The sequence below is a fragment of the Balaenoptera ricei genome, chromosome 15, assembly GCF_028023285.1.
Source record: "Balaenoptera ricei isolate mBalRic1 chromosome 15, mBalRic1.hap2, whole genome shotgun sequence".
Taxonomy (NCBI): Eukaryota; Metazoa; Chordata; class Mammalia; order Artiodactyla; family Balaenopteridae; genus Balaenoptera; species Balaenoptera ricei.
The window spans coordinates 72,655,396-72,682,665 of NC_082653.1; the positions used below are offsets into that span (position 1 = coordinate 72,655,396).

Genomic DNA, 27,270 nt, shown 5'->3' on the forward strand with positions numbered 1-27,270 from the left:
TTGGGGGCCAGCAGAGGGAAAAAAAGAAATGGATTTCCTATTATGTTCTCCAGCTCACAGGGTCCCTTTTCCCGGTCCTCTGGCCAAAGCCAAGCTGGGTTCTTTAGGGGGTTTTGCAGCCTGACCTCAGAAGTGAAAGCCATGAAAAAGGAAAAACACCAGGAAACTCAGCCCTGTAGGGATTGCGTAAGTTTTGACTCCCCCTCCCTAATCTGACTTCTTTTATTTTTCAGAATCCTCAGGTAACTTTTTGTATTTTTTCCAATTTTTGGTTATAATCAGTTGGAGATAGGCTGTAGTGGGCTTAAATCTTGACCAGCACCAGAAGTTGGGAAGCAATTTCTGAGAACTCATGATCTGTGCTTTCACACAATTTCACAAGAGCCAATACTGTTGCTTTCCACCTACACTTGCATAAACTGATGCTAGGAAGTCGCATCTGAGAACTGTGAATTTGCGCTTGCTTTCACAAAAATGGCTGTCTTAGCTACATTTGCTCAAATTCGTAACAGGAAAATTTATGAATCTAAGCTTAGCTTTCACAAAAACTGTTTCATTCTTATTTCATCCAAATTTGCTTGAACATACTTTTGAGACATTTTGATTGGAGTTTCTTTTAACAAAAAGTGTTTTTTATCCTCTAGGTTTGCTCAAACTCCTGCTGAAGTCTTGAAAACTTTTGAATCTGACTTTATTTTCATAAAAGACTATTGTTTCAGCTAGATTCGTACAACTGAGAAATTCTGTGAACTCTTGAAAATTTTGAGAAAAACTTGTGAAGTTGAGCTTTTCACCAAAACTGAAGGGCGTGGGACTTCTCTGGTGGTCCAGTGGTAAAGAATCTGCCTTCCAATGCAGGGGACGGGAGTTCAAACCCTGGTCAGGGAACTAAGATCCCACATGCCGTGGGGAAACTAAGTCCATGGGCCACAACTACTGAGCTCGCACGCCTCAGCTACAGCGCCTGCATGCCGCAAACTACAGAGCCCACATGCCGCAAACTACAGAGCCCACGTGCTCTGGAGCCTGCACGCCACAACTAGAGAAGAGAAAACCCACACGCCACAACTGGAGAGAAGCCAGCAAGCCACAACAAAGAGCCTGCGTGCCGCAACTAAAACCTGACACAGCCAAAAATAAATAAATAATCTTTAAAACAAAAACAAAAACAAAAACTGAAGGGCGTGCATTGGCAGAGGTCATATTTTGCCTCCCTCCGTAAGGCCAGGCTGAGGCAAAATCATGTTGAACGTATTCTAGGCCTCCGTCAATAATGCCATGTGGTACAATTCCAGGTGGCACCAATCACTCTGTATCTAGGGCAGGGATTGGGGCAAATCTGGTCCGTGGATTGTTTCTGTACAATCAGTTAGCCAAGACTGGATTTTACATGTTTAAAGAGTTGTTCAAAAGAAAAACGGTATATGTGACAGATCACATGTGGCCTACAAAGCTTAAAATATTTAATATCTAGCCCCAGACAGAAAAAGCTTTGACAACACTGTTCAGTGGTTACCAGTTCTAGACTGGAAAATGGAAAGGGACTTCATGGAACCAGGCAACACGATGACTGTACCTTCTGCCAAAGGGTGCTAAACTGGCCAAATTTAGTACGGGGAAGCCTAGTCTAGAGATGCAGACTCTTCAGCCTTTCCATCACCTTTCCTCCCTGGCTCTACTGCCTCTGTGGCCACTCCTTTCTTTGGCTTCCCCCTTTCTCCTACCACTCACATGCTGAGAGTTCAGTCATTAGCTGTCTCCTACTCTATGCTGACCATTCCTGAAATATAATTATCACTAAGTACAACGGTTAAGAGCTAGGATCACAGAGTAAGGCTGCCTTACTGTGCATCTATCTACCATACTTCCTAGTTACGTGATCTCAGGCAAATCACTTAATGTCAGTTTTCCCAACTATAAAATGGAGATAATAGGGTTATTCTAGAAGGAGTAAATGAAGTTAAGGCATGTAAAGCACCCAGCATGTAAGCAGTCAATAATGCTGGCTCTGATAAATGTTACCCACTACCATACTTTTTACAACCATTTACAAGCCACTCAATCCAAAATCTTTTGTTCTTTTCCTTCTGTGACAGACTAATAATTGTGCCCCCATGGTCCACTCTCCTCTTCTTTTAATAATATAACCCCCAAGTTTAAATGAACACACAACCATCCAGATAGAGGCATTTTAGCCTTCTCCACAGGATGGTTAAGAATTTGAGACTAGGTTCTAGCCCATGGGATCAGGGTAATTTCCAGGCCCTCTATTTTCTCTTCCCCTTCCTATGGGCCTGAACAAAGATGTGGGGCTGGTGCACTAGCTTCAACCATACAGATGAGAACCACCACCTAGGGGATGGTGAAGCATTAAGACAGTAGGACCCTGAGTCCCCAGATGATCCTGTAATATAGTTGCTTAACTGCAAGCCAGGGCCACTCACCTACCTCTGGACTGTCACATGAGAACTAAACTATTTTGTGTGAATCATTGCTTTGGAGTCCATTTGTTAGAGCAGCTTAATAGTCTAATTAATATGCATCCCAAACCTTAACCTCCAACTGCCTTGCTTATGTCCCAGAGGAACCTCAAACTCAACATTCGTAAAACCAACCTCATTATCAAGCCCACTCTGCACCCCTGCTCTTCTTGTATTTCTGAACACAAAGACTAGCCCAACAATTTCTTGATAACATCCCTACTGTCAATTTATCCCCAGACACGAGAATCTGTCGCTCTTACTACTCTCAGATTCAACCTGTCACAGAACCCCACAGCTTGACACATACATCCCTCTTCTATCATTCCCTCACCTCTGATCCCAAACCAATCCTGGCTTTATTTATTTATTTAAAAAATTTATTTATTTATTTATTTAGACTGTGCTGGGTTTCACTGCTTCGCGCGGGCTTTCTCTAGTTGCAGTGCACAGGCTTCTCATTGCGGTGGCTTCTCTTGTTGCGCAGCACGGGCTCTAGAGTGCAGGCTCAGTAGTTGTGGCGCACAGGCCTAGCCGCTCCGCGGCACATGGAATCCTCCCGGACCAGGGCTCGAACCCGTGTCCCCTGCATTGGCAGGCGGATTCCCAACCACTGTGCCACCAGGGAAGCCCCACCCTGGCTTTAGATGCTTTTTACTCTGGTAGGCACTCTGCCTCCAACTCTATACTCCACAGTACTGCTCCATTACCCTTCTTAAAAATGGATCCATTCTATTTTGTTTCCACAAGTCCAAAGCATTTAGCCCTCATGAGGTGGCCCCCAGATTAAGCCTCTAGTTGATCTTCTGCACATACTCCACAAACACTTTATACCAACCACACTATTCTTTTGCTCCTCTCATCCTCTTTAAGTGCTCTTTTTCCTTTGCCTACACCAATGCTCTTCAAATGTGGTGAAGGGCCATTAAAAAAATTTCCAGCCTATTGTGGGTAAATACTTTCGAAAACACTATACACACAAATCAGAAAATCGATCACATGCTTAGATATCACAGCAATGGCAAAGTTTCTCAGTGCTTACTCTTAATTATGGTGCCTGTTTTGTCATGGACAGGCTAACTGTGCATCCACACTGGTCTGAGGACTACACTTCACACGGGTCTAGACTAACTCTCCCTTTTCCCTGCCTGGTGAACCACCACCCATCCACTTGCAACGTCCATCACCACTGCCTCCACTATGCTTTCCCTGACATTTATGCCCCATAATCACATCCTATTCAATATGCCCACCACCTTTTAAAAAAACACCCGTTATAACTTATCACATGTTATTACAATTTTCCGGTCAAATGTCAAAAAGCAGCAAGCTCTCTGAAGTCAGGGATACGTGCAAGTCACCCCTGCATCCTGAGCCTTGTGCCTGTCATGGGATAGAAGCTTAGAAATATAATTAGCAAATAAATGTGTCCAACACACCTCTGGCGACACACAGACAGGCAGAACTGCAGCAACTCTAAATAGACCTTTAATGACTGGGGTGTGGCTGGACCTAAACGTTGAATGGTTTAGGGCACTGGGAACTGAAGTCAAGCAATCAGTAGGCCGTCTGAGACTGCTGCTGGCGGTAGCCACCCCGGCGCATGTAGCCCTCATTTTTGCGGTAGCCATCCTTCTGGTCTGCAGGAGAGAGATGGGGAGGGGAGGGGGTGAATGCCAAGGGAGAGGCAGTAAGGGGGCCAGGACCCTGGGAGCGCAGAGGGGATGGAAGCACTCACCTCGGAAGTAGCCACCATAGGTACCCTGCTTGTGGTCAAACACCCGCTCATTGTTTTCCACCAGGCTGCCCAGCTTCTCAGCCAGCTGCAGGGCCAGGTTCTGCTGGGCAGTGGGCTCAGTGCGGTGCATCACCACTGTCTGTGTCGGCTGGTCCAGGGAGGCCTGACAGAAGTGAGGCGGAGGAAGGGACAGATCAGTCTCCTGCACTCCAATCTCTCCATGACTCCACCTGCCCATGTGCCCATGTTGATGGCCCTTACCATCAACTCCTCGTTAATGATCATCTTGCTGATGATGGAGTGCACAGTGGGCAGGTCCAGTTCAAACATGTCAGACAGTGTCTCCATGCTGGGGAGAAAGAAGGCCAAGAGCAGGGAGCAATTAGGACCCTTGACCACAGAGCTGGGGCTCCTGTGCCTCCTCAGGGCCCATCCTACCTGATGGAGTCATAGACACTGCTGTAGGTGAAGAGGTAGGTCCGCAGTGACTCTTCCTGGATCTTCCTGTGGGGAGAAGGGAGAAAAGGGGGAGATTTTCAGTGAAGGAGACCAAGTCTTTTCTTCCCCACCCACTAGGGTCTTGTTCTCTGCTCACCTAACCAGCATGGATCGGACTTTGTCAGCCTCCGGGAAAAGGTCCCACACTTTGCCATTCATCTTCTCGTTGATGATAAAACTGTGGCAGGTCTTCCAGTCACCCATCTTCATGGCCTTGGAGGCAGCGACCACGTGTTCCCTCATTGACTCGGGGGGACCTGAAAAGTTGGGAATGAGGGAGGGCCTAGGGAAACTTGGGATGAGGGCTCCTTCCCCCACAAGCACTATTTAAGGAGGAACCCAGGCTAGGAGAGCAAACAACTGGATTGAGACTCTCCCAGCTCTCCATTAAGTAGCCATGTAACTGTAATAGTCACTTAATATCAGAATAACTATATTTACATTTAGACTTAGTCTATGATGTGCCTCAGGGGATTGGCGAGTTCCTTGAAAATGCTGACAAATTGCTGTGTGTACCCTTATGCACATTTTCCTAGGAAAGGGTCCACAGCTTTTATCAGATTCTTACAAGGTTCACTGACCTAAAAAAAATGTCTAACATCCACTGCAGACAGTAGTAGAGAGGCGGGGAATGTGAACCAAGAAGCCCTAAGAGATGCTGGACATACAGATTTTCACTGGCAATTTTCCAATGAAAACAAAACAAAGTAAAGCACCACTACACAGCGCAGACAAAATGCGCCTAAAGTGTGCCCGCTCTTAATATGACCATACACACAACCAGTAGAGGACAAATCTGTAGAGGGACGTGGCTGTGGGCAATAAGCTTGGCTCACTTGCCAAGTCCTTCCATGCACCAGCCTTACAGGAAAGGCACAATTCAAAGTCCTTTCCCAGTGAAATCACAACTCACTCAACCTCTGGATTGAATGATCAGATCTCTAAAAGTGCTCAAAGAAGCCAATGTCAGATTCTTGAATGCCAAGGGTCTAGTTAGTTAGCTAAAAAATAATATGGATGAAAGGGAAAAAGACAAAAAGGTCAGAGAGACACATACCAGCTGTGTTAACCCTGGGTAAAGTCACTTAACTTTTGTGCCTCAGTTTCTTAATCAGGAAAAAGGAGGGTCATAATAGTATCTTCATAGGGCTATGACTAATGAAGAATAAATGAATTATTATTATTTATAAAACACTTAGTGCCAGGCAGGAAAAAGTAGTACGTAAGTTTATACTAAATTAAAAATACCGTTGGAATCAGGTCATGGAGACTTTAACTTAGTGACTAAGGAGGCTGGACTTCATTCTACAGGCAATGAAGAACTTCTGAAGGTGCTGGGGGTGTATAACATCCTACACTTGGTAGAAAGATACTACTGACAAATACAGACTGAAGGGGAGAATGATAGGAAGCAGGGAGCTTAATTTGTAAGCTAAGACAACGTGTCCGATGGTAAGAGACGATGGAGACTACTTAGTAAAAATGATGCTTTTATGCCATACATGGAAATGCCATTAAATCAAAGGGAATCATCTTGTGGGAAAGCTTACTCCCTTTATCTTCTCTTACTCCTTTGATTACAAGTAATCAAGGAACAAACGAACAAAGTCTGCTGCACTACAGAGCCCCACACTCACCCAGCAAGGGCTGTCGCTCGCCCACCCGCAGCTGGTGATGGAACTGCTTGCTGATCATGCGCCGGCGGGCATCACTCTCATGGGCGGCCATGTAGGGGATCTCCAGGAGCATGGCCGACACCAGGTAAACACACTCCAGCAGCTCCAGATTTATGTGCAGGTGGAAGGGCACCTGCCGGCGCCGCTCCACCTTCTCCTGCTCCTGGTTGCGCTCTTGCAGGCTGCGCAGCAGCAGACCCTGGCCCAGAAGCTCCTTGGCCCGGCCGCTTGACTGGATGTCCAGCAGGGCATTGTGAGCATCCTTGGTCAGGCCTTGGCGGAAGGCACAGATGCCCAGCTGCACCATGGTGCGGTTGTACAGGATCTAAGAGCGAAGGGCAATGCACTCAGAGGTGATAGCCACAAGGCAAGTCTTTCACAGGGTTAGGACAGAGAACAAAATAGACCAGTTCCTCCCCTTCCATGGAGCTTACACTCTAGGGACAGGGGTATGGAGGACAAAATAAGCATAATATGCAGGTGGTGCCTCAAGCTAAGGAGAAAAATAAAGCAGACGAGGAAGTTAAGAAGGGAGTCTGAGTGGTGGCAGTAGTGGTGGGAACTCACAATTTTATGTAGGATAACTAGGGAAGGCCTCATTTTGAAGGGGATGTTTAAAAACAAAGACCTAATAGAAAAAGAAAGAGCAAGTCATACAGATCCCTGGAGGAAGAAGAATATTCTAGGAAACATGAAAAGCAAGTGCAAAGGCCCGATGCCAGACGTATTCAAGGACAAGGAACGAGATATGGCTAGAGCTGGTAAAAGATGTGACCAGAAACTGAAGGCTGGGCAAGCACAGGGCGTTGTAAGCCATGTTAAAGATTTTAAGATGGGAAACCACAGGAAGCTTTTGAGCAAATAAGTTACATAATTTGACTTTATTAACAGGGTTACTCTGGCTGCTGCATTAAGAACAGCCTGAAGGGGCTTCCCTGGTGGTACACTGGTTAAGAATCCGCCTGCCAATGCAGAGGACATGGGTTCGATCCCTGGTCCGGGAAGATCCCACATGTGGAGCAACTAAGCTTGTGTGCCACAACTACTGAGCCCACACGCCACAGCTACTGAAGCCCGCCGGCCTAGAGCCCATGCTCCGCAACAAGAGAAGCCACCGCAAGGAGAAGCCCGCACACTGCAACAAGAGAAAGCCCACGCACAGCTACAAAGACCCAATGCAGCCAAAAATAAATAAGTTTATTTAAAATTAAAAAAAAAAAAAAAAAAAAAAAAAAGAATCTGCCTGCCAAAGCAGGGGACATGGGTTTGAGCCCTGGTCCGGGAAGATCCCACATGCCGCGGAGCAACTAAGCCCATGCGCCGCAACTACTGAAGCCCGCGTGCCCTAGAGCCCGTGCTCCGTAACAAAGAGGAGCCACCACAATGAGAAGCCCGCGCACCGCAATGAAGAGCAGCCCCCACTCGCCGCAACTAGAGAAAGCCCGTGCGCAGCAATGAAGACCCAATGCAGCCAAAAATAAATTAATTAAAAAAGTAAAAGGAATAAACATTAAAAAAAAGAAAAAGAAAAAGAAAAAGAAAGAACAGCCTGAAGGGATAAAAGGGCAGAAGCAGAGAGACAGACCGGGAACCTGATGGTGGCTTAGACCAGAGGGTAGCAGTGGAAGTGATAATAAGTGGTCAGATAGGGATTTTCAACACAGATGGGTGGGGAATCAAATGTGAGAGAAAAACAAGAATCAAAGGTGAATGCAAGGCTTCTGGGCCTAGGCAACTGAAAAGATGGACTTATCAATAATTAAGATAGGGAAGATTGTAGGTAGTATGGATTTTGGTGGGGGGGAAAGACCAAGTCTTTACTGACAACAAAAATATAGAGGTCAATATCGGTCATGAACTTAGATACAAAGAGCCTTAAAAACATACCAGCAAGCAAAATCCAGCAATACATATAAGAGATAATATACCATGACCAAGCAGGATATATCACAGGAATGAAAGTCTGGTATAAAAATCTAAAATCAAGGTTATTCACCACATGAACAGAATAATGGAGAAATAACTGTGCATTATTTCAATAGATGCAGAAAAAGATTTTGACAAAATTCAACACCTATTAAGGACAAAAATTCCCAGCCAACTAGGATCAGAAGAGAACTCCATCAATCTGAGAAAGTCTATCTACAAAAATACTATCTATAAAAATAGGTAACATTCTTCTTAATGGTGAAATGTTCACTGCTTCCCTGCTGATACTGGGAAGGAGGCAAGATGTCTGCTCTCACTTCTATTCAGCACTAAGTATTAGAGATTTGAGTCTTTACAATATGGCAAAAAAATAAAATAAAAAAGAAAGAAAAGTCTCAGAGATTGGTATAGTAATAAAACTGTCCCTATGTGCAGATGACATGATTAATTCAGTAAAAAAAACTTAAGGAATCTATAAAACACTAGACCCAATACAGCTGTCCCTCAGTATCCATGGGGGATTGGTTCCTGGACCCTCCATGGATACCAAAATCTGCAGATGCTCAAGTCTCTTACATGAAATGGCATAGTATTTGAATATAACTTACGGTACATCCTCCCATGTAATTTAAATCATCTGTAGATTACTTGTAACACCTAATACAATGTAAGGGCTATGTAAATAGTTACCAAACAAGGCAAATTTTGTTTTTTTGGGGAACTTTCTGGAATCCCTCCCCCTCCCCCCAAATATCTTCAATCTGCAGTTGGTTGAATCCGCAAATACAGAGGACAGAAGGCCAGACTAAAACTGAATTTAGCAAGATGGCAGGATCCAAGGCCAATGTAAAAAAATTAACTCTATTTTTAGATACTGGTAGTTAACAATTTAAAAATGAAATTAACAGGAGTTCCCTGGTGGTCTACTGGTTAGGATTCAGTGCTTTCTCTGCCGTGGCCCAGGTTCAATCCTTGGTTGAGGAACTGAGATCCCGCAAACCGTGTGGACAAAATAAAAAATAAAATTAAATTAAATTAAATTTAAAAATTGCATTTACGATAGCATCAAAAATCGTATAATTCTCAGGAATAATTTTTTAAAAGATGTGTATTACCTCTGCAGAGAGAAACTGAAGAAATTAAATGAAGAATAACACGTAAGATCAAAAGGTTCAAAGTTGTTAAGGTGTCAGTTCTCCCAAAATTGATTTACAGATTCAATATAATCCCAGCAGGCATTTTTGCACAAATTGACAAGCTGATTTTGAAATTTATGTGGAAATGCAAATGTCACAGAACATTCCAACTATTCTTAAAAAACAACAAAGTTGGAGGAGTCATACTACCTGACTTCAAGACTTACTCTAGGGACTTCCCTTGTGGCACAGTGGTTAAGAATCCGCCTGCCAATGCAGGAGACACGGGTTCGAGCCCTGGTCCGGGAAGATCCCACATGCCGTGGAGCAACTAAGCCCGTGCGCTACAACTACTGAGCCTGCACTCTAGAGCCTGCAAGCCACAACTACTGAGCCCGAGTACCACAAGTACTGAAGCCTGCATGCCTAGAGCCCATGCTGCGCAACAAGAGAAGCCACTGCAATGAGAAGCCCATGCACCGCAACAAAGAGCAACCCCTGCTCGCCGCAACTAGAGAAAGCCTGGGCGAAGCAACGAAGACCCCATGCAGCCATAAATAAATTAATTAATTAATTAAAAAAAAAAAAAAAAAAAAAAAAAGGCTTAACTCTAAAGGCACAGCCATCGAGACAGTGTGGAACTGGCGTAAGGAAAGACAAAAAGATGAATGAATGGAATAGAATAGAGAGCCCAGAAACACATTTATAGGGTCATGTGGTTGGTTTTTCATGTGGTTTTCCACAAAGGCACCAAAGCAATATAATGGGGAAAGAACGTCTCTGACCCTGACTTCACACCATATGCAGAAAACATAGACCTAAATGTGAAAGCTAAAACCACAAGAACTTCCAAAAACTAAAAATAAAAAAAGATTATCCTTATGAATTGCAAGTAGGAAAAAGTTTCTTTAGATAGGACCCAGAAAATAACCAAAAGAGATAAAACTGATATATTAGAATATACATCAAAACACATGGTTAAGAAAATGAATAGGCAAACCACAGCCTGGAAAAAAATATTTGGAAAACATTTATATGACAAAGGACTGGTATCCAGGATATATAAAGATTTCCTACAATGCAATAATAAAAAGATGAATAATCCAATCTTTAAAAAAAGGGGGGGGGCAAAAGTTGACCAGACATCTCACAAAGGAAGACATATAAAGGGCCAATAAAAATTTTAAAAGTAGTCAATTTCAATAGTTACCAGGGAAATACAAACTAACACCACATTGAGACACCATTAGACAACAACTATGATGGCGAAAATTAAGAAGACCAACAACACTAAATATTGACAAGGTAGAAGTGAAAAATGGTACAACCGGGCTTCCCTGGTGGCGCAGCGGTTAAGAATCTGCCTGCCAATGCAGGGGACAGGGGTTCGAGCCCTGGTCTGGGAAGATCCCACATGCCGCGGAGCGACTAAGCCCGTGAGCCACAACTACTGAGCCTGCGCGTCTGGAGCCTGTGCTCCCCAACGGGAGAGGCCGCGACGGTGAGAGGCCGCGCACCGCAATTAAGAGTGGCCCCCGCTTGCCGCAACTGGAGAAAGCCCTCGCACGGAAACGAACACCCAACACAGCCAAAAATAACTATAAATAAATTTATTAAAAGAAAAAAAAAAGAAAAATGGTACAACCATTTCTGAGTTTCATTCTTTTTTTTTTTTTTTTTATAAATTTATTTATTTATTTTTGGCTGCCTTGGGTCTTCATTGATGCGCGCGAGCTTTCTCTAGTTGCAGTGAGCGGGGGTTACTCTTCGTTGAGTAGAGTACTCGTACTGAGCGGGGGCTCAGTAGCCGTGGCTTGCAGGCTCTAGAGTGCAGGCTCAGTAGTTGTGGGCTTAGTTGCTCTGCGGCATGTGGGATCTTCCCGGACCAGGGCTTGAACCCGTGTCCCCTGCATTGGCAGGCAGATTCTTAACCACTGTACCACCGGGGAAGTCTCACTTTTGAGTTTCTTAAAAAACTGCACATACACCTACACTATGATGCAGCAATTCCACTCTTAAGTATTTACCCAAGAGAAACCATACATCCACACAAACTTACACATAAATCACAAGAGCTTCATTTATAATACCCCAAACTGGTTGATCAGGTATCTATCAAGAGGAAACTCAAGAACCTGTGATAAATTCATACAATGGAATAAAAAATAGGAGTGCTATTCAAAAAGCACCACCAGACAGGCTCACCAAATGTTTTATACATAAATCCCTCACAATTGTTCTAAACACACATTTATAGGATCTATACCTAGACACAGCTGTAATACTCCTACATGAAAATGTCCTCACAATGCTGCCACACACAAAATTTTATGTTTCACACGTCACACTGTATTTGGGTCCTTGTCCTTCTCAGTTTAACTGCTTAAATGCTTTTTCATCTTTTTAAGTAAGATGATCTCCTAATGTTTGTTCCAAACCAGACACATAGTAGTTATAATAAATGTTAGTTGAACCCAAATCCTATCCCAGAGGACTCTATGTTAATATGTAGGAGAATCAAAGAATGCTAGCACTAGGGAAGGACCAAGTGTCTCCCTGTATCTGCATTAGCCAGACAGGTGGCTAATCTGCCTGAGACACTTTGCCTGAACAGAGAGGACGGGGGCCTGGCCTGGTCTTCCCTTTGCCACCAGGGCCAGAACGCCTCCTTCCCACCCTACCTGTACTGGCGGGTCCGCGTGCTGAATGTTGTCTTGTAGGTGGCTCATGAGCATAAGGTCACGGGCCTGGTACCAGCGGGAGTGCAGAGCATGATGGTAGATATGGCAGAGGATGGCGCATGTGCGGATTCGGTCTGTGCGGTCCTTGGCATAGATGTACTTGCACAGTCTCTCCATCAGCACAGCTGAGTCCTCGCCCTCATTTTCGGCCTGGTCTTGCTCTGACTGGAGGGGTAGGGGGTGGGGGGAGATATTGCTGGAGGAGGAGATGCGGCAAGGACAATGGTTCTAAATGGCTCAACCTTCAGCAACCAAAGACAAGACTCCATCCAGCCTCATCCTCGTCCCTCTGCTCCACCACAGACAGTCCCCAGGGAATAGAAGATCTGCCATGAAGTCCTGACAGACATGCAGAACCGACGGACACACCCCTCTCCCCTCTGACATGGTGGCCAAGCACTTACCTTTGAGGAGCCCTCAGGGGGGGTAAGCTGCCGCTGATGGGCCTTGTAATCAAACTTGTAGTAGGTGTGGAGGATGCGCCTCAAGTAGACGCGACAGATCTCGTCAGTGGTGCCCTTGTCCTCCAGGTAGCGCTGCACACGCTCAATGATGGTGCACACCTGTGCCTCGTCCTTCAGGTGCTCCACGTACTCTGGCAGGGAGAGCACCCACCCTCAGCTTAGCCAGGCACCCAGGCTTTCCCAATCATATGTCCCTCATCAACCCAATTACCTCTGCATGTGTTTTCTGTACCCATCAGAAAAGTCTACTCACTGTGCCCTAAAAATACCATCCTCTCCTGGGACATGTCAAGCTCACTTTCCATTGCTGTCAGGCACTCTCTTCTGCTAATTCCTCCCCTGATTAACTCCTCCTCCTCCTTCTCATTCGGCTCTCACCTCAAATGGGCCCTACCTACAGATGCTTCTTCAACCATAATCTAAAGCAGCCACCACTCCAGACATCCTCTGTCACATGTCCCGATCTGAATTTCTAATTCACACTTTACATTATCTACAACTGACTCGTTCATTTTTTCTGTAGAACTGCCTTGCTTCAGCACCGAAATGTAAGCTCCATGAGCATGAAGGCCCCAAGTTGTCTTGTTCATCAATACACCTTTGACTTGGTGGACACATGTAGACACTCACATTTTACTGTGTCAGTGTCCTGCATTTCCCCATTCTAATGCTTAAGGCGTACAAGCTAAACAAGCCAAGTGGACAGAGACCATCATACCCCAACAGTTCTCAAAGTAGCAGACAGCAGCATCACTTAGGAACATGTTAGAAATGCAAAATGTGAGGCCTCAGCCAGACCTATTGAATCAGAAGCTATGGGAGTGGGGTCCAGTATCTTAAAGAGGCCCTGTGGTATGAATGCTGGGGTGAGGAAGGGCTGGGTTTCCGCACATTCTCACTTAGTATAATCCTTCATTTTAATCCCTGCACTTTTCCTCTCACTGATGCCCATGCTTGCTCGGGCTCACCTTGGGAGTGAGGATCAGTGTTTTGCATTATCTTGGTAAATTCTTCATCCATTCGTTCCACCAGAGTTAGGATACAGCCACGGACACGCAGCGGCTGAAGAGAAGGCAAAGGAGGAAATAAATTAGCCCAGATTCCAGTCCTGGACTTCAACCCTTCTGTCTCCAACAAGCCTTCCCAAAGCAGACAACACACACTTCCAAATAGCCTGCCAAATCCCCTCTTTACCTGGTCGGCGTTATGCAGGTTCTCACTCTCTTCCAGAATGTTCTCTCCAACAAAGATGTTGGGGTTTGCAAACAGGATGTCCATCAGCTCATTGATGCAGTCCAGACACTTCTGCCACATCTCAGGCTGCCAAGAGATCAGACAGCAGTCAGAGCTGTGAAGGTGGGACAAGCAGATGCCTCCCAAGAGCCCTTCACCAGAAATCCACGGGTCTTCAACCACCAAGATTGCTCCAACAGTCCTTGAGTCTTGAGTCACTAGCCACCTTCCCATGACCCACCAGCTCCGCCGTGGGATGCTCCTTATTGTTCTCACCTTCATGTATGTGGCCAGGTTGGGGTTGTAGTCATAAAGAGAGGCGATGATATTGAACTTGATCTTGACGGTGACACCCTCTCCCAGGTTGTTTTCAGAGGCAATCTGAACCAGCAGCTGTAGCAGCTCAATCTGGGCTGCACTGGAGGGGTACAGAATTGGGTGAGGCACAGGAAACAAATAAAAAAGTCTTATCCTGTCATACAGCATGCCCTCTTCAGACAAGAAAAGCAGCCTCATTCCCAATACCCACCCCTAGCCTCACCACCTATATACTTGCTTCTCCCTCATAAATTCCAAACAGAAATAGCAATAATGCTAACAATCTACCATCCTCTTTCGTCACTGAATAACTAAAGAAGATGAGTATTACTCCCATTTTACGAATGGGAAAACAGCCCCCAAAGGTTAAGTGATTGATCTAAGGTCAAACAGAATGTAAACAGCAGAAAATAGACTGGTGTATTCCAAGTACATCATTCCTTCTACTGTAACCACACAAAGATTTTCCCAAAATAGCACTATTTCCCCACCAACCTTCACCCTGTGTCTTAAGAGAAAATGAGCTTTCACCCTGTAATGACACAGTCCAGGCCCATGAATCTTACCGATCAGTTCCCTTCTTGCCTCGTGCCTGTAGGATTTCATTCAGTTTCTTGATGACAACAGCGTGGGTGATCTCAGTTCCCTTGGCAAACATTTTTGGCTTCTCCTAGGTAACACACAAGTTATGTGCAGGCTGACAGAAACCTGTTCTTGCCTTAAGTGTTCTCCCGAATCCGACCAGGAGGGTACCTGTATGCTCTCCCAAACTGTTTCCCAATTCCTTTTCATTCTAAAATCCTCACCTTAACCAGGGGCACTCCACCCCGGACCCTTTCCCACTCCCCGCCTTCATTGTCTTCCTCCTCCTCATCCAGGCGCTTGGATTTCCTATCGTGCTTCTTCTTGGCTTTGTCCTCCCGTTTCTTCTCAGCTGCCTTCTTGTCCTCCTCTGTGGTGGGGGCCCTGCCAAGAGACACAGGAGAAGATGAAGGATCAGCCCCCTCTCCACCTTGAGGCTTCTTCCTCCCACGAAATTCCTCTTTTTCTCTTCCTGGGTCCAAGTTACACTCTACAAGAATGACCTATGGATAACTAACCATAACCAAAGCAAGGACCACTAAGCATTTGAATCTGCCAGACCACTTACCAAGGTCTGTTACCATATTACACTAAGCAACTCGTATGAAGGAAAGAGTATGGTCTAGTTTAATAAGACAGAGGTGCTAACCAGGCCACTACAGACACAGAAACAGCCTGTCATGTTGCTCCACAACTAAACTCTAAGGTTTTCCAAAGAATCCATAAGCAACACAGTTGTTCTTTGGTACTAGTTGCTCTGTCCAGACTAATCTTTTTTTTTTTTTTTTAAATAAATAAATCTATTTATTTATTTAGTTCGTTAGTTAGTTAGTTATGGCTGCGTTGGGTCTTCGTTGTTGTGCAGGGGTCCTCTCTAGCTGCGGCTAGTGGGGGCTACTCTTTGTTGCAGTGCGCCATCTTCTCACTGCGGTGGCTTCTCTTGTTGCGGAGCACGGGCTCCAGGCGTTGTGGCTCCAGGCTCTAGAGCGCAGGCTCAGTAGTAGTGGTGCACAGGCTTAGTTGCTCCGCGGCACGTGGGATCTTCCTGGACCAGGGCTTGAACCTGTGTCCCTGCACTGGCAGGGAGATTCTTAACCACTGCACCACCAGGGAAGACCCCAGACTAATCTTTTTATCACCAACTGAGTTATCAGTTTAAAATCAGTGCTTAGAAAAAAAAAAGTTTTGCGGTTCCCAGACTGGCTGCTTTTCCCTGCCTTTCTTTCCCCTCTTATGAAAATTATTAATATAAATTCTGAATTAAAAAAAAAAAAACTGTTCAATACAACAAAATGTCCCCAACAAAAGAGAAAAATATCACTGGCTACCTCAAAGTGGACTTAAGCTATTTGATGTCTGAAACCATTTCCAGACTTTAATACTTATATAATGAAATATAAACCAAATGACAGGGACAAATTATTTTAAACTTTATAAAGATACTGAGGAAAAAGTCTCTCCAGAAAGACTTGAGAACAGACATTCAAGTTATCTATGATTAAAACACCATTTAAACATTTATAAATAAATTTCATTTTAACTGCTTAAAAGGTTTGAATATGCTTTAGTAATCGTTTATAAATTTGCCAGTTGGATTAAAACTTGCCCTTGCCAAAAGATTTATGGCATTTTTTTTTTTTTTTTGGGCCATGCCACGTGGCTTGTGGGATGCTTGTGGGATCTCAGTTCTCCAACCAGGGACGGAACCCGGGCCATGGCAGTGACAGCACCGAATCCCAACCACTAGACCACCAGGGAACTCCCTATGCCATAACTCAATAAAAGCTTAATGGTTTTTCCTCCTGTACTAATGCAATACTCCCTAACGATAAAAACTCTCATTTCATAGCTAAAATCCTTTGCAAATACGCTAAGTGTGTTCATTAAGCTGAAACTGCTTGGTCTGCATCATCCATCCCCAAAGCTCTGAGATCACAGGACCTCATGCTATTTAAAAATCAATGCTGTCTAAACTTCAAAAGAACTTAATTATCCTTGGCCTAAAGTTTTACTCGAAGCCCTCAGGATATTGTGATTCACACCTCAAAAACACAAACTCTCACCCTATGAAATTCTAACTGAAAGACCTAAAACTTGACTTGATCTCTCCCCTATGACAGATTATACCTTGGTATATTCACATCGTTAGAATCGATCAGAAAACTGACATTTATGCTCTCAGGTAGAGGGACATCACCAGATACACCTCCACCTAAACACATAGCTAAGAAACTGAAGACATTAAGAGACACCAATAGAAGTTAGTCCTAAAACTACACTGAAAAGGACCATTCCACACCCTCTTAACCACAACTATGATCTAGAGCCCCTAGACATACACTCTTCCTTAAGATCCTAACAACTTGGAGATCCAGTCCCACCAGAGGTCTATCCTGAGGTTCACTTTAAAAAAGGCCTCCAGAAGCAGGTAGCTCTTAGAAGCAGACAGCATCTCGGCGAGATTCCACAGGGCAACCATATCAGATGTAGACAACTTCCTCCAAAACCCTTCAGATTAGGATTCCTAATTGAGACAACAAATGTATTCTGTGTATTCCTCCTCTTTTAACTTCTTTTGAATCAGTTCATCATTATCGAAGTTTCACAGTAAAAATCTTGGTTGCTCACTATTGGAAGAGGTCATTGAGAGGATGTGACCATGGGCTGACCCAAGAGCTGGACCCAGGGTACTGGAGGCTCATTACTCCCTCCCCTGTCCTTGGAATGTACGTTCTGCTCACGGTTCCCACCTTAGGAGCCACTTCAAGGATGCAGCCTTGAGAGCAATGTGTTGAGACCATCTGATCTGAATATGTGACTGAGCTCTATTATAGCCTCTATATAAACTCTTAAGCTTCTGGAAGACAGGTGCAGAGATCTACTCATCTTGAGGCCACCAAAGATAAACCTTGTATTTAAGTCCCCTTGCTTATTACACCTGCCACCTACCAATCTGGAGTGGTCTGCCTCTTTCTTCGGTCTCTCCTTGTCCTCTGTGCATGGGGATAGTTTCAGATTTTACCAGGGAGCTCCCAAGATTGCAAACCAATATTCACATTTGATTAAGACTCCAACATGGTAACTTATGAGAAGGGGTCCAAGATACTAGATTTCATCAGTTTGTACTTAAGAATTCCTACCCCAACTACCAATTCAGAAACACAAACATGTGATCTGTAATTTACCTCTTGTATGGTCCAAAATAACAAATAATTTAAACATTTCAGCACCAAACTAACAAATTCCTTAGCTAAGAATTAAACTTAAATAGGGAATTCCCTGACAGTCCAGTGGTTAGGACGCTAAGCTTTCACTGCCGAGGGCGTGGGTTTAATCCCTGGTCAGGGAACTAAGATTCCATAAGCCACGAGGCTCGGCTAAAAATTAAAAAAAAAAAAAAAAAAAAAGAATTAACCCTAAATAAAACTGATCTCAAATACTGGTCAGTCAAGGCTAATAAATAAAGATGTGCAATAAATAACATCTTATTGAACCTGGATAAATACTTTGGAAAAAACAAATCAATTAAGAAAAAAGCCACTTGATTAAAAGTTCACTAAAGTGATTCTTAAAGACATTCTCCTAGATAGGCTTAGCCTGATTAGAAAATTAAATAAAGGTCCTAAATGTTTCTTTTATTGTATCTGTGACTATCCTCATATTTTCTGCCCAAACCCACTATCTAATATCCAGGTGCTTTAATGTTGCTAGACAACCTTATTATCCCACATCAAAGAAACTGAAGCTCTTGAGATTAAATGTGTTCCTTTACGTGCTTGTTTTGACCAAAAGATGAAAGCTGAGAAATTCTGATGAGAGGAAGGGTATAGTCTGGTTTAATACGGAGATGTTGAAAAAGGATGCTGGCAGACATTATAGGGACAGCCTGTCATGTTTCTAAATAATCCATTAACAACTGAAACTAACCTTGGCTGGCTTAGATAGCTAATGAGTTTACACACACACAAATGTGCAAACAAAATTCAACATTCCCACCACCGTCTGCGGTTTCTCCCTCTCTCCTTATTCCTCTTTCTCTTATCAAATTCTTTTTTGTCTTGGTTAGAAATCGATCTTAAAAGTTGGTCTACCTTGTTATACAAGTAAAATAGTGTCTCTGAGTTATTCTTTGACACTACAAAGCCACAAACTCTTAATGTCAATAAGGCCTTTGAGGATCCCATGGTTAAACCCAACCTCTGACACTTGACACTTTAACTAAATCTAATTTTAGATTTTTTTTTGCGGCCGGGGGGGGGGGGGGGGGTGGTGAATCAGGTGGGTTAGGTACACAAAGTAAAATTTCACAGGTTAAAAAAATATATCAAGGGTAACCTCTAAAGTAAAAATAATAAAGATAGGATTAATCTTAAAATAATTAGTCTGAAAAATAATTCTGAAAGCCAAATCTCTCCCAACCAAATTACATACTGTATGAATCCATTTATATAAAACTCTAAAAAATGCCAACCTATCTAGTGATAGAAAACAAATCAGCAGTTGATCACAGAAAGGGCAAAGAGAAGTGGGGCAGGAGAGAAGGTTTACAAAGGGGCATAAAGCAATTTTTAGGAGTGATGGATTTTATTTACTCTGATTGCAGTGATGGTTTCATGAGTATAAACATGTCACAACTTATCAAACTGCTAACTTAAATATGTGTGGTGGGCTTCCCTGGTGGCACCCTGGTTAAGAATACACCTACCAATGCAAAGGACACAGGTTTGAGCCCTGGTCCAGGAAGATCCCATGTGCCGTGGAGCAACTAAGCCTGTGGGCCACAACTACTGAGCCTGCACGCCACAACTACTGAAGCCCGTGTGCCTAGAGCCCGTGCTCCGAAACAAGAGACACCAACATGGAAGATTGGAATTGACAATATATACAGTAATATGTATAAAATAGATAACTAATAAGAACCTGCTGTATAAAAAAATAAAAATTAATTACTTAAATTAAAAAAAGAGAGGCCACCGCAATGAGAGCCCATGCACTGCAACGAACAGCCCCCGCTTGCTACTACTAGAGACAGCCCACGCGCAGCAATGAAGACCCAATGCAAAAATAAATAAATAAATTTATGTTAAAAAAAGGAAGTTAAAAATAGTAAGAGGATAAATAAAAAGCACATTAATAAGAGAGCAAGAACAAGACAAAATACATTTATAATCACAATAAATGTAAATTAACCTGCAGAGATTAAAAAGCAGAGATCAAGTTTTGGAGACAGTGGTGGTGGTTGCACAACCGAGTGAATGAACTCAATGACACTGAATTGGACACTTAAAAAATGATTAATGGTAAATTTTATGAGTGGCACAATTGAAAACAGAAAAAAAAATAGCAATGATCATGAGATGAAAACGAAAAAAAGCCGAGCTGTGTTTGTAAGAGACATCTCTAAACATAAACCATGGTAAAGTGCAAAATAAAAGGACAGGAGAAGATATACAGTTGACCCATGATCGATGTGGGGTACGACATGGGGATGGGGTGGCAATCCCCCGTCAAAAATCCGCATGTGACTCTACAGTTGGTCCTCTGCATCTGAAGATTCAACCAACCATGGACCGTGTGGTACTACAGCACACATTTATTGAAAAAGTCTGTGTATAAGTGGACCTGTGCAGTTCAAACCAATGTTGTTCAAGGGTCAACTGTATGTGTGTTCTCAAAGATGCCCTATTATCAAGCAGAGGAAGCCCCCTTCTAGTCCTACTTTGTTGAGTGCTTTTATCATGAGGGAGTGTTAGGATTATTCTCAAATGCTTTCTCTGTGTCTACTGAGATGACTATAAGGTTTTTATCCTTTATCCTATTTATATGGTGTATTACGTTAATTGACTGTCGTGCGTTACACTAACTTTGCATTATTAGGATAAATTGCACTTGGTCATGATGTAAAAGCCTTTTTGTATGTTGCTGGACTGGTTTTTGCTGAGGATTTTTGAACCTAAATTCATAAAAGATACTGGTCTGTAGTTTTCTATTCTCATGATATCCTAAGTTTAACCTTAGTCCCCACTTGTTCCCTCAGACAGGAGCCTTTGTGCAATGCACATGTGCAGTGCACACTACACACACTGGTCCAAATAATGGAGACTTCAATACACAATTATTGAAAAAACAAAAACACAAAGGAAATATAAAAGATATGAACCAATAATAAGGTTGATATTTCTATAGGATGTCAGTAGGCTTAAAACATGAGTTTCACAGTAAAGCAAATTTAAGAGATAGCTAATGAAACAAAGTTAAACAGATCAATTTTGCTTAACTGATATATGGTTGTAAACTCTCCAATAAGGGAATATGATACTGTGGCATAATAAGAAATATTTATGTGGGGGCTTCCCTGGTGGCGCAGTGGTTGAGAATCTGCCTGCCAATAATGCAGGGGACACGGGTTCGAGCCCTGGTCTGGGAAGATCCCACATGCCGCGGAGCAACTGGGCCCGTGAGCCACAATTACTGAGCCTGCGCTTCTGGAGCCTGTGCTCCGCAACAAGAGAGGCCGCGATAGTGAGAGGCCCGCGCACCGCGATGAAGAGTGGCCCCCGCTTGCCACAACTAGAGAAAGCCCTCACACAGAAACGAAGACCCAACACAGCCATAAATAAATAAATAAACAAATACTTAAAAAAAAAAATGGCTCCCATGTATCCATATTAAACTGCCCTTTTAAAAAAAAATAAAAATAAAAGTAAAAAAAAAAAAGAAATATTTATGTGGTCTTTGTCCTCAGTTCCCGACACAGAGCTCCTAAATCCCTTGGAATTTCCTGAGCAATAGGAGCATCTTTCATTCTAATGAGGCCTTGACAGGCCTCCAGAAAGCTTTCAGGATGGGGGTTGGTTGCCAGAAAGACCAAAGCATGATTAGAGGGGTGGAACTTATAGCTCCACCCTCTGACCACCAAGGAGGATAAGAGGGACTGGAAATGGAGCCCAGCATCAACGGCCAACGATTTAACCAATCAAGGATATGTAATGAAGCCTCCATAAAAATCCTTAAATGATAATTTGGAGAGCTTCCTGGCTGATGAACCACTGAAATGCTAGGAGGACGATGAACTGAGAGAGGACACTGAAGCTCCATGCCCCTTCTCCCATACCCTGCCCTATGCATCTCTTCCATTTGGCGGTTCCTGAGTTGTATCCTTTATAATACGCTGGTAATAGTAAGTAAAGAGCTTTCCTGAGTTCTGTGGGTCGATCTAGCAAATTATCAAATCTGAGGAGGGGACTGTAGGAACTCTGTGAATTTAGAGCCGGTTGGTCAGAAGTACGGGAGCCACACTTGGAACTTACAACTGGCCTCTAAGGTGGTGGCAGTCTCACGGGGTCTATGCTAACTTTGGGTAGTGTCAGAACTGAATTAGTGTTGAACACCCAGTCGGTGTCCAGAGAGTTGGAAAACTAGCTGGTATGAGAAAAAAACACATATGGTGTCAGAAGTGTTGTGAGTAAAAAGACATCAGATACACAATACTCCCCCTGCATTTGACCAGTGTTCCCTGGAGCACACAATGAAAAATGCTTCTCAATAAAATGGCTGTGTCTGACCCCTCTAGTGTGAGGGAACTCACTAACTCCTGAAGCTGCATAACCCCAACTTTTGAAAGCAGAAAAGCAACCCTTAGAGCATCAGTATTTCTGCCAGTTATCACTGAGCTAGATACTCAACTTCTGTAGAATACACAGGGATAGGTGTCACCTTGACTTCAGAGGAGGAAACCAGGACCTAAGAAGGTTAAGTAACTCACCCAAGTTGACAGATACTAAAGTAGTAAGGGCTGTGACCAGAATCCAAATCAGAATCCTCCCCCATACCATGACGATACTAGTAAAGTTCAGGAAGGCTTGCTGCAGTCTATATGCTATATGCTAGGTTCTCAGAAGAGTGAGAAGAGACGCTACTGTCACTGAGGGCACACCACATGCCAGTCCCAGGCTGAGCCAGGCGTATCACCTCCCTATATTTTTGCAGGTATCCTTGAGACAGGGTCAAGTACCACTCCATTTTACAAAAGATAAAACTGAAGACTGGAAAGGTTAAGTAGCTTACCCAATATCACACAGCTAATCAGCATCAAAGAGAGATAACACTCAGTCCACATGCAGCAAGTAATGTCATGGTTAAATATTTGGACAGTGGAACCTTCAAATCTCATCTGCAGGACACATTAGCTTTATGACCTTAGCCAACTAACATACTTGACTCTGAGATCCCTCTGTTGGCCTCTACAACCTAAAAGGACTCCATGGGGGGAGGAGCAATATAGGAGTAGGGGATTAAGAGGTACAAATCACTAGGTATAAAATAAGCTACAAGGATATACTGTACAACACCGGGAACTAATCTATAAATGGAGTATGACTTTTAAAAATTATGGATAACTAGGGACTTCCCTGGTGGTCCAGTGCTTAAGAATCCACCTTCCAATGCAGGGGACGTGGGTTCAACCCTTGGTCGGGGAACTAAGATCCCACATGCTGTGGGGCAACTAAGCCCATGTGCCGCAACTACTGAGCCTGCAAGCCACAACTACAAAGAAGCCCGCGCCTCAATGAAGAGCCTGTGCACCGCAACAAAAGATCCCGCATGCTGCAAACAAGATCCCACGTGCCACAACTAAGACCCGACACAGCCAAATAAATAAAATAAAATAAAAAATAAGTTAAAAAAATTATGGATCACTATACTGTACACCCATAACTTATATAATATTATACAGCAACTATACTTCAATAAAAAAACCTTTTAATGTCAAAATAAAAAATAAAAGACAAATAAAAATTAAAACTGAAATGGAAAAAATAAATAAATAAATAAAAGGACTCCACAGGAGCAACAACTTTCAAGATGATTAAAGGCTTCCTACCCCTCCCACTGTGGCCCAAACTACCACTACTTTTCTTACTTTTTAAGGAATCTTGATGCCAGCACTGTCTGTTTCCCTTCTTCCTCCTCTGAATCTGAATCAGAAGATGTGGAACCTGTGTCCCAATCTTCATCATCTTCTGAATCTTCTGAGTCCTCATCTTCATCCTTAGAGAAAAAAAAGATGATCAGAAGAAACAAGATGGGAAGACTGACTGGTGTCTCTGCTCTCCCTGCTGACACATGTTTCAGAGACTCTCAGGAGCAGAAGAAGAGTGGTTGAATCAGGATATTAAGAGCTGGACTGGACCACCAAGACCCAGAGAGAAGTGGTAACTTGCTCCAGGGACACAAAGCTACCCTGGGGCAGAGCTGGGCCCGCAATCTAGTTCTCCAGATTCCAAGTCACTCAGTGCTCTAATCGAAGAGGAAACCTGTCCCCAGACCAGACTCTGCTAAACCCCACCCCTCCCAACCCTAGGGCTCTGTGAGTCTTTTCTTCTCCCCAGAGACCCAAGAATGGTCCACAACAGACAAACCACCCCTCAGTGTAACCCTGGCTCTTACCTCCATCTTTTTGAGGAACTTCCGACTCTCCCCAGAAGGAGCTTCTGATTTCTTCTTTAGGAAAGCTGCAGCACTGACTCCTTCATCATCCTCATCCTCATCTGAAGAGCCTGGTGGGAAAGGGGAGAGAAAAAAAAGAGTTAGAATGGTGAAGAGCTGAATGACAACCAAGAAAACAAGCCAAGGAAACCCTTAATTTTAGACTTCCTAACCATCTGCAATTAAGGGTTTTCCTCACTCACCTTCTGAATCCTCCTCATTCTTCTCAGCATCTTCATCTGCAGACTGCTCAGGGTTCTTGACAGAAGGAAAGGAGAGAATAATTAAGGATGCCTGCCAACCACTACCCCACCCCATCTCCTCCACCGCACAGAGCTTTCTCATGATTCCTTCTCCAGTCACACACCTCCCATTTGCAAATACTTTTTTGTCTCAGTCATGAGGTCACTGTCCCCAAAGTTCAGAGAGTCTCCCTCTAGCAGCCTCACCTGCTTGTAATTTGTAATATGGGACTCAAAATCTCGGTTGTATTTTCGGATCTTCTGGCGCAGGGTGCTCAGGGCCTTGGCATTATTCTTGTTCATCTTCTTCTTCCCTTCCTTATCTTCCCATAGCTGAAGGAAAGAATAGGGAAGAAAGGGAGAACAGAGATCTGAGATTAAGTAGTATTCCCTAAACTTCAGACTTCACAACTTTTGAGTTTTGCTATCTATAAACATCTATACTACTTAATAACGATATCTGTTAACTTATTGTTTACCAATGCTTCATTTATGTATCAAAAGTACAAAACCACAAATAAGAGGTAATATAAAAATATATACGATTAAAATTCTTAGCATAAATGAAGCTCCTTGCTTCATCCCCCTATTTCTTATGTTCTGGGAAATACTGAATATCTGCCAAACAACTCAGAGAAGACATGATCCCTGGGTGTGGGTCAGGAGAAAGCTCCAGGTCCACAATCCCCTTCTAGATCCCCCTGCACCCACAGGAATCACACCTCATTAAGGTAGTCCTCCAGGTCAGCCAGGATTCGGATATAGAACCGGGGGACACCTTCCTTGTCCACAATGCTCTTAGCCTTCCCATATGCTTTTCCCAGGAGCTCAAACTCTTCCAGGCACTTGGTTACATCCCGAATCTTCATGGCATTACGGATGGTCCGGATAAGGTTGGTCAGTTCCTCAAACCTGGTTTGAGAGCCCAATACCACATTGCACATGCCCACCATCACCAACCAGAAAATCCACCACTGCTCCAGAAACTCCCCATCACCCCGCCTCCCCATGGCCTCACCTCTTATCCTTGGCGCTTCGGACAACTCTCTTGGTATCTTCTTCATCCTCACTCAGCAACAATGGCCTATTTGGAAGGAAAAGAGACCATTAACCTCTATTCCTAGCTCCAGTCTTTCCAAATGATCTCTTTTTCTTCTCAGATGGGGCAGGTAGCCCATTCCTACCACACTCATCTTGTTTTATTCTTCCTCTTCACAGCCGCATCATATAGAACTCAATCTTTTGAGCTTACTTCAAGTAAAGCCTTTTATCAAATGTCGTAACACATTTAAAAAATGACCGTCTCCAGCCTCTCAAACATAAACAAACGACAGTGCTTACTTACTGTGTCAAGAAATTAATTATGTGAAGACACAAGTCACTAAGAATTACTAAAACAAGTTGACAAAAGAGGTACTTTACCTAGAATGAATGAAAAAGGTGGTACCTGAACTAGGTCCTAGAAAGCAATATTTCCTAGAGTGTGACAGGCCAAGGGCAAGGAAGGAGTCTCAACGGCTTTGACACCTCCATTACTAGTTATTTTTACTTAATAATTAAAAACCAGACCACAGACAGCATTCAGCTGGCAACAATACCTCTTTTCTTTCCATCTTATTAACTTTTCCAATTATTTCCTATTTTATAGCAAGTGATGTTGATTTTCCACTTGTGGCACAGATATGAAATCATATTCATGTGGGTATACACAGATTGTATTTTTCACCTTTAAAAATGAGTTTTATGCTGAAACAAGACTTTGAAGTGGTATGTATATATATTCTTAAGTACAAGTATGTGGCAAAAATAATGAAAGTGGCATGTGTATGACCAAAGTTTGAAAAACAACATTCCAACGTTCCAAAGGGAGAAAAGAATTTTAATTTGCAGAGATGGGAGAAGAGTATTTAAATGGAAATAAACAACAGGAAAATACTAATAGATGTTTAAGAACCTCAGAGCCACATCAAGGAACTCCCAGGTATCAAGCGAGTATTGGGGGTTTCTTGCTGATGCAACACACCCAGCCAGTGGGAAACCTCTTCTCTGTGACTCTATCCTTTGCCGGGTGGGTGGATTCCCACAATTCACAGCACCCTTAGCGTTACGGTTGTCCCTCCAACACTGCTCCGGTCCCTTAAACTCTCAACATCCTTAGAACCCGCTCTCACCGCCCCCATTTCCATTCCCCTCCCATATACGCGGCCTTCCACAGCCTGCCGAACCCCTCACCCCCACGAGTGGTCCCCATGACCCAGGCCCTCACTCACTGTTTGCCGTAGTTACCCCCGACAGGTTTGGTGACGAGCTCCTCCCCGGACAGGGACGACTCGGACTCGCTGTCCGAACCGGTGGTAAAAAACCGCGACATGGCGACGGCGCTGAGCGGCTGCGGCGGGCACGGCCAGACCTACGGTAGAGCCCGAAAGTCACGGGCCACGAGAAAGGGCCCGGGCCGCCACCTCCTGACCCCCATCCTCACCGTCTCCGCACGTACCCCAACCCGGGCCCTCCTCCCCAAAGCACGAGGCCCAAGAAGTACGTACCTGCTGACCTCCCGAATCACACTACTTAGCCGAAGCAGCGGAAACGCGGCGAGGAGAAGGCGGGACCTTTGCGTCACTTCCGGGAGACGCCGACGAACTATACTGTGAGACTACAACTCCCAGTGGCCCTCGCGCCTCGCAGGGGGCAGGGTCAGGCCTGCAGTAAACTTGGCCGCGAGGAGGCGGTCTCGACATTCC

At 43.9% G+C, this 27,270-nt stretch overlaps 1 protein-coding gene across 1 annotated transcript; it reads right to left on the reverse strand.

Moving 5' to 3' along the window:
• Nucleotides 1-3,946: 3,946 nt before the first annotated feature.
• On the reverse strand, nucleotides 3,947-27,151 carry LOC132349824 (eukaryotic translation initiation factor 3 subunit C). Its single transcript, XM_059898633.1, has 21 exons — nucleotides 27,073-27,151; nucleotides 26,797-26,936; nucleotides 25,545-25,610; nucleotides 25,249-25,438; nucleotides 24,734-24,859; nucleotides 24,488-24,542; nucleotides 24,246-24,355; nucleotides 23,719-23,846; nucleotides 15,020-15,179; nucleotides 14,780-14,883; nucleotides 14,172-14,313; nucleotides 13,857-13,982; nucleotides 13,631-13,724; nucleotides 12,603-12,793; nucleotides 12,139-12,363; nucleotides 6,354-6,717; nucleotides 4,814-4,973; nucleotides 4,657-4,722; nucleotides 4,480-4,567; nucleotides 4,219-4,381; nucleotides 3,947-4,120 (listed from the first exon to the last, which is right to left on the reverse strand). Exons 2-21 carry the CDS (start codon nucleotides 26,895-26,897, stop codon nucleotides 4,038-4,040), a joined length of 2,742 nt encoding a protein of 913 aa, XP_059754616.1. The 5' UTR covers nucleotides 26,898-26,936; nucleotides 27,073-27,151; the 3' UTR covers nucleotides 3,947-4,037.
• Between the last annotated feature and the right edge of the window lie 119 nt (nucleotides 27,152-27,270).

Excerpts from the sequence above, each read along its gene's own strand:
- LOC132349824 (XM_059898633.1), bottom strand. The coding sequence starts at position 26,897 with ATGTCGCGGTTTTTTACCACCGGTTCGGACAGCGAGTCCGAGTCGTCC. Across the intron at positions 14,314-14,779 it reads GGCAAGAAGGGAACTGATCG|TGCAGCCCAGATTGAGCTGC; the intron begins GTAAGATTCATG and ends GTACCCCTCCAG. Across the intron at positions 12,364-12,602 it reads CCCCTGAGGGCTCCTCAAAG|TCAGAGCAAGACCAGGCCGA; the intron begins GTAAGTGCTTGG and ends CTACCCCTCCAG.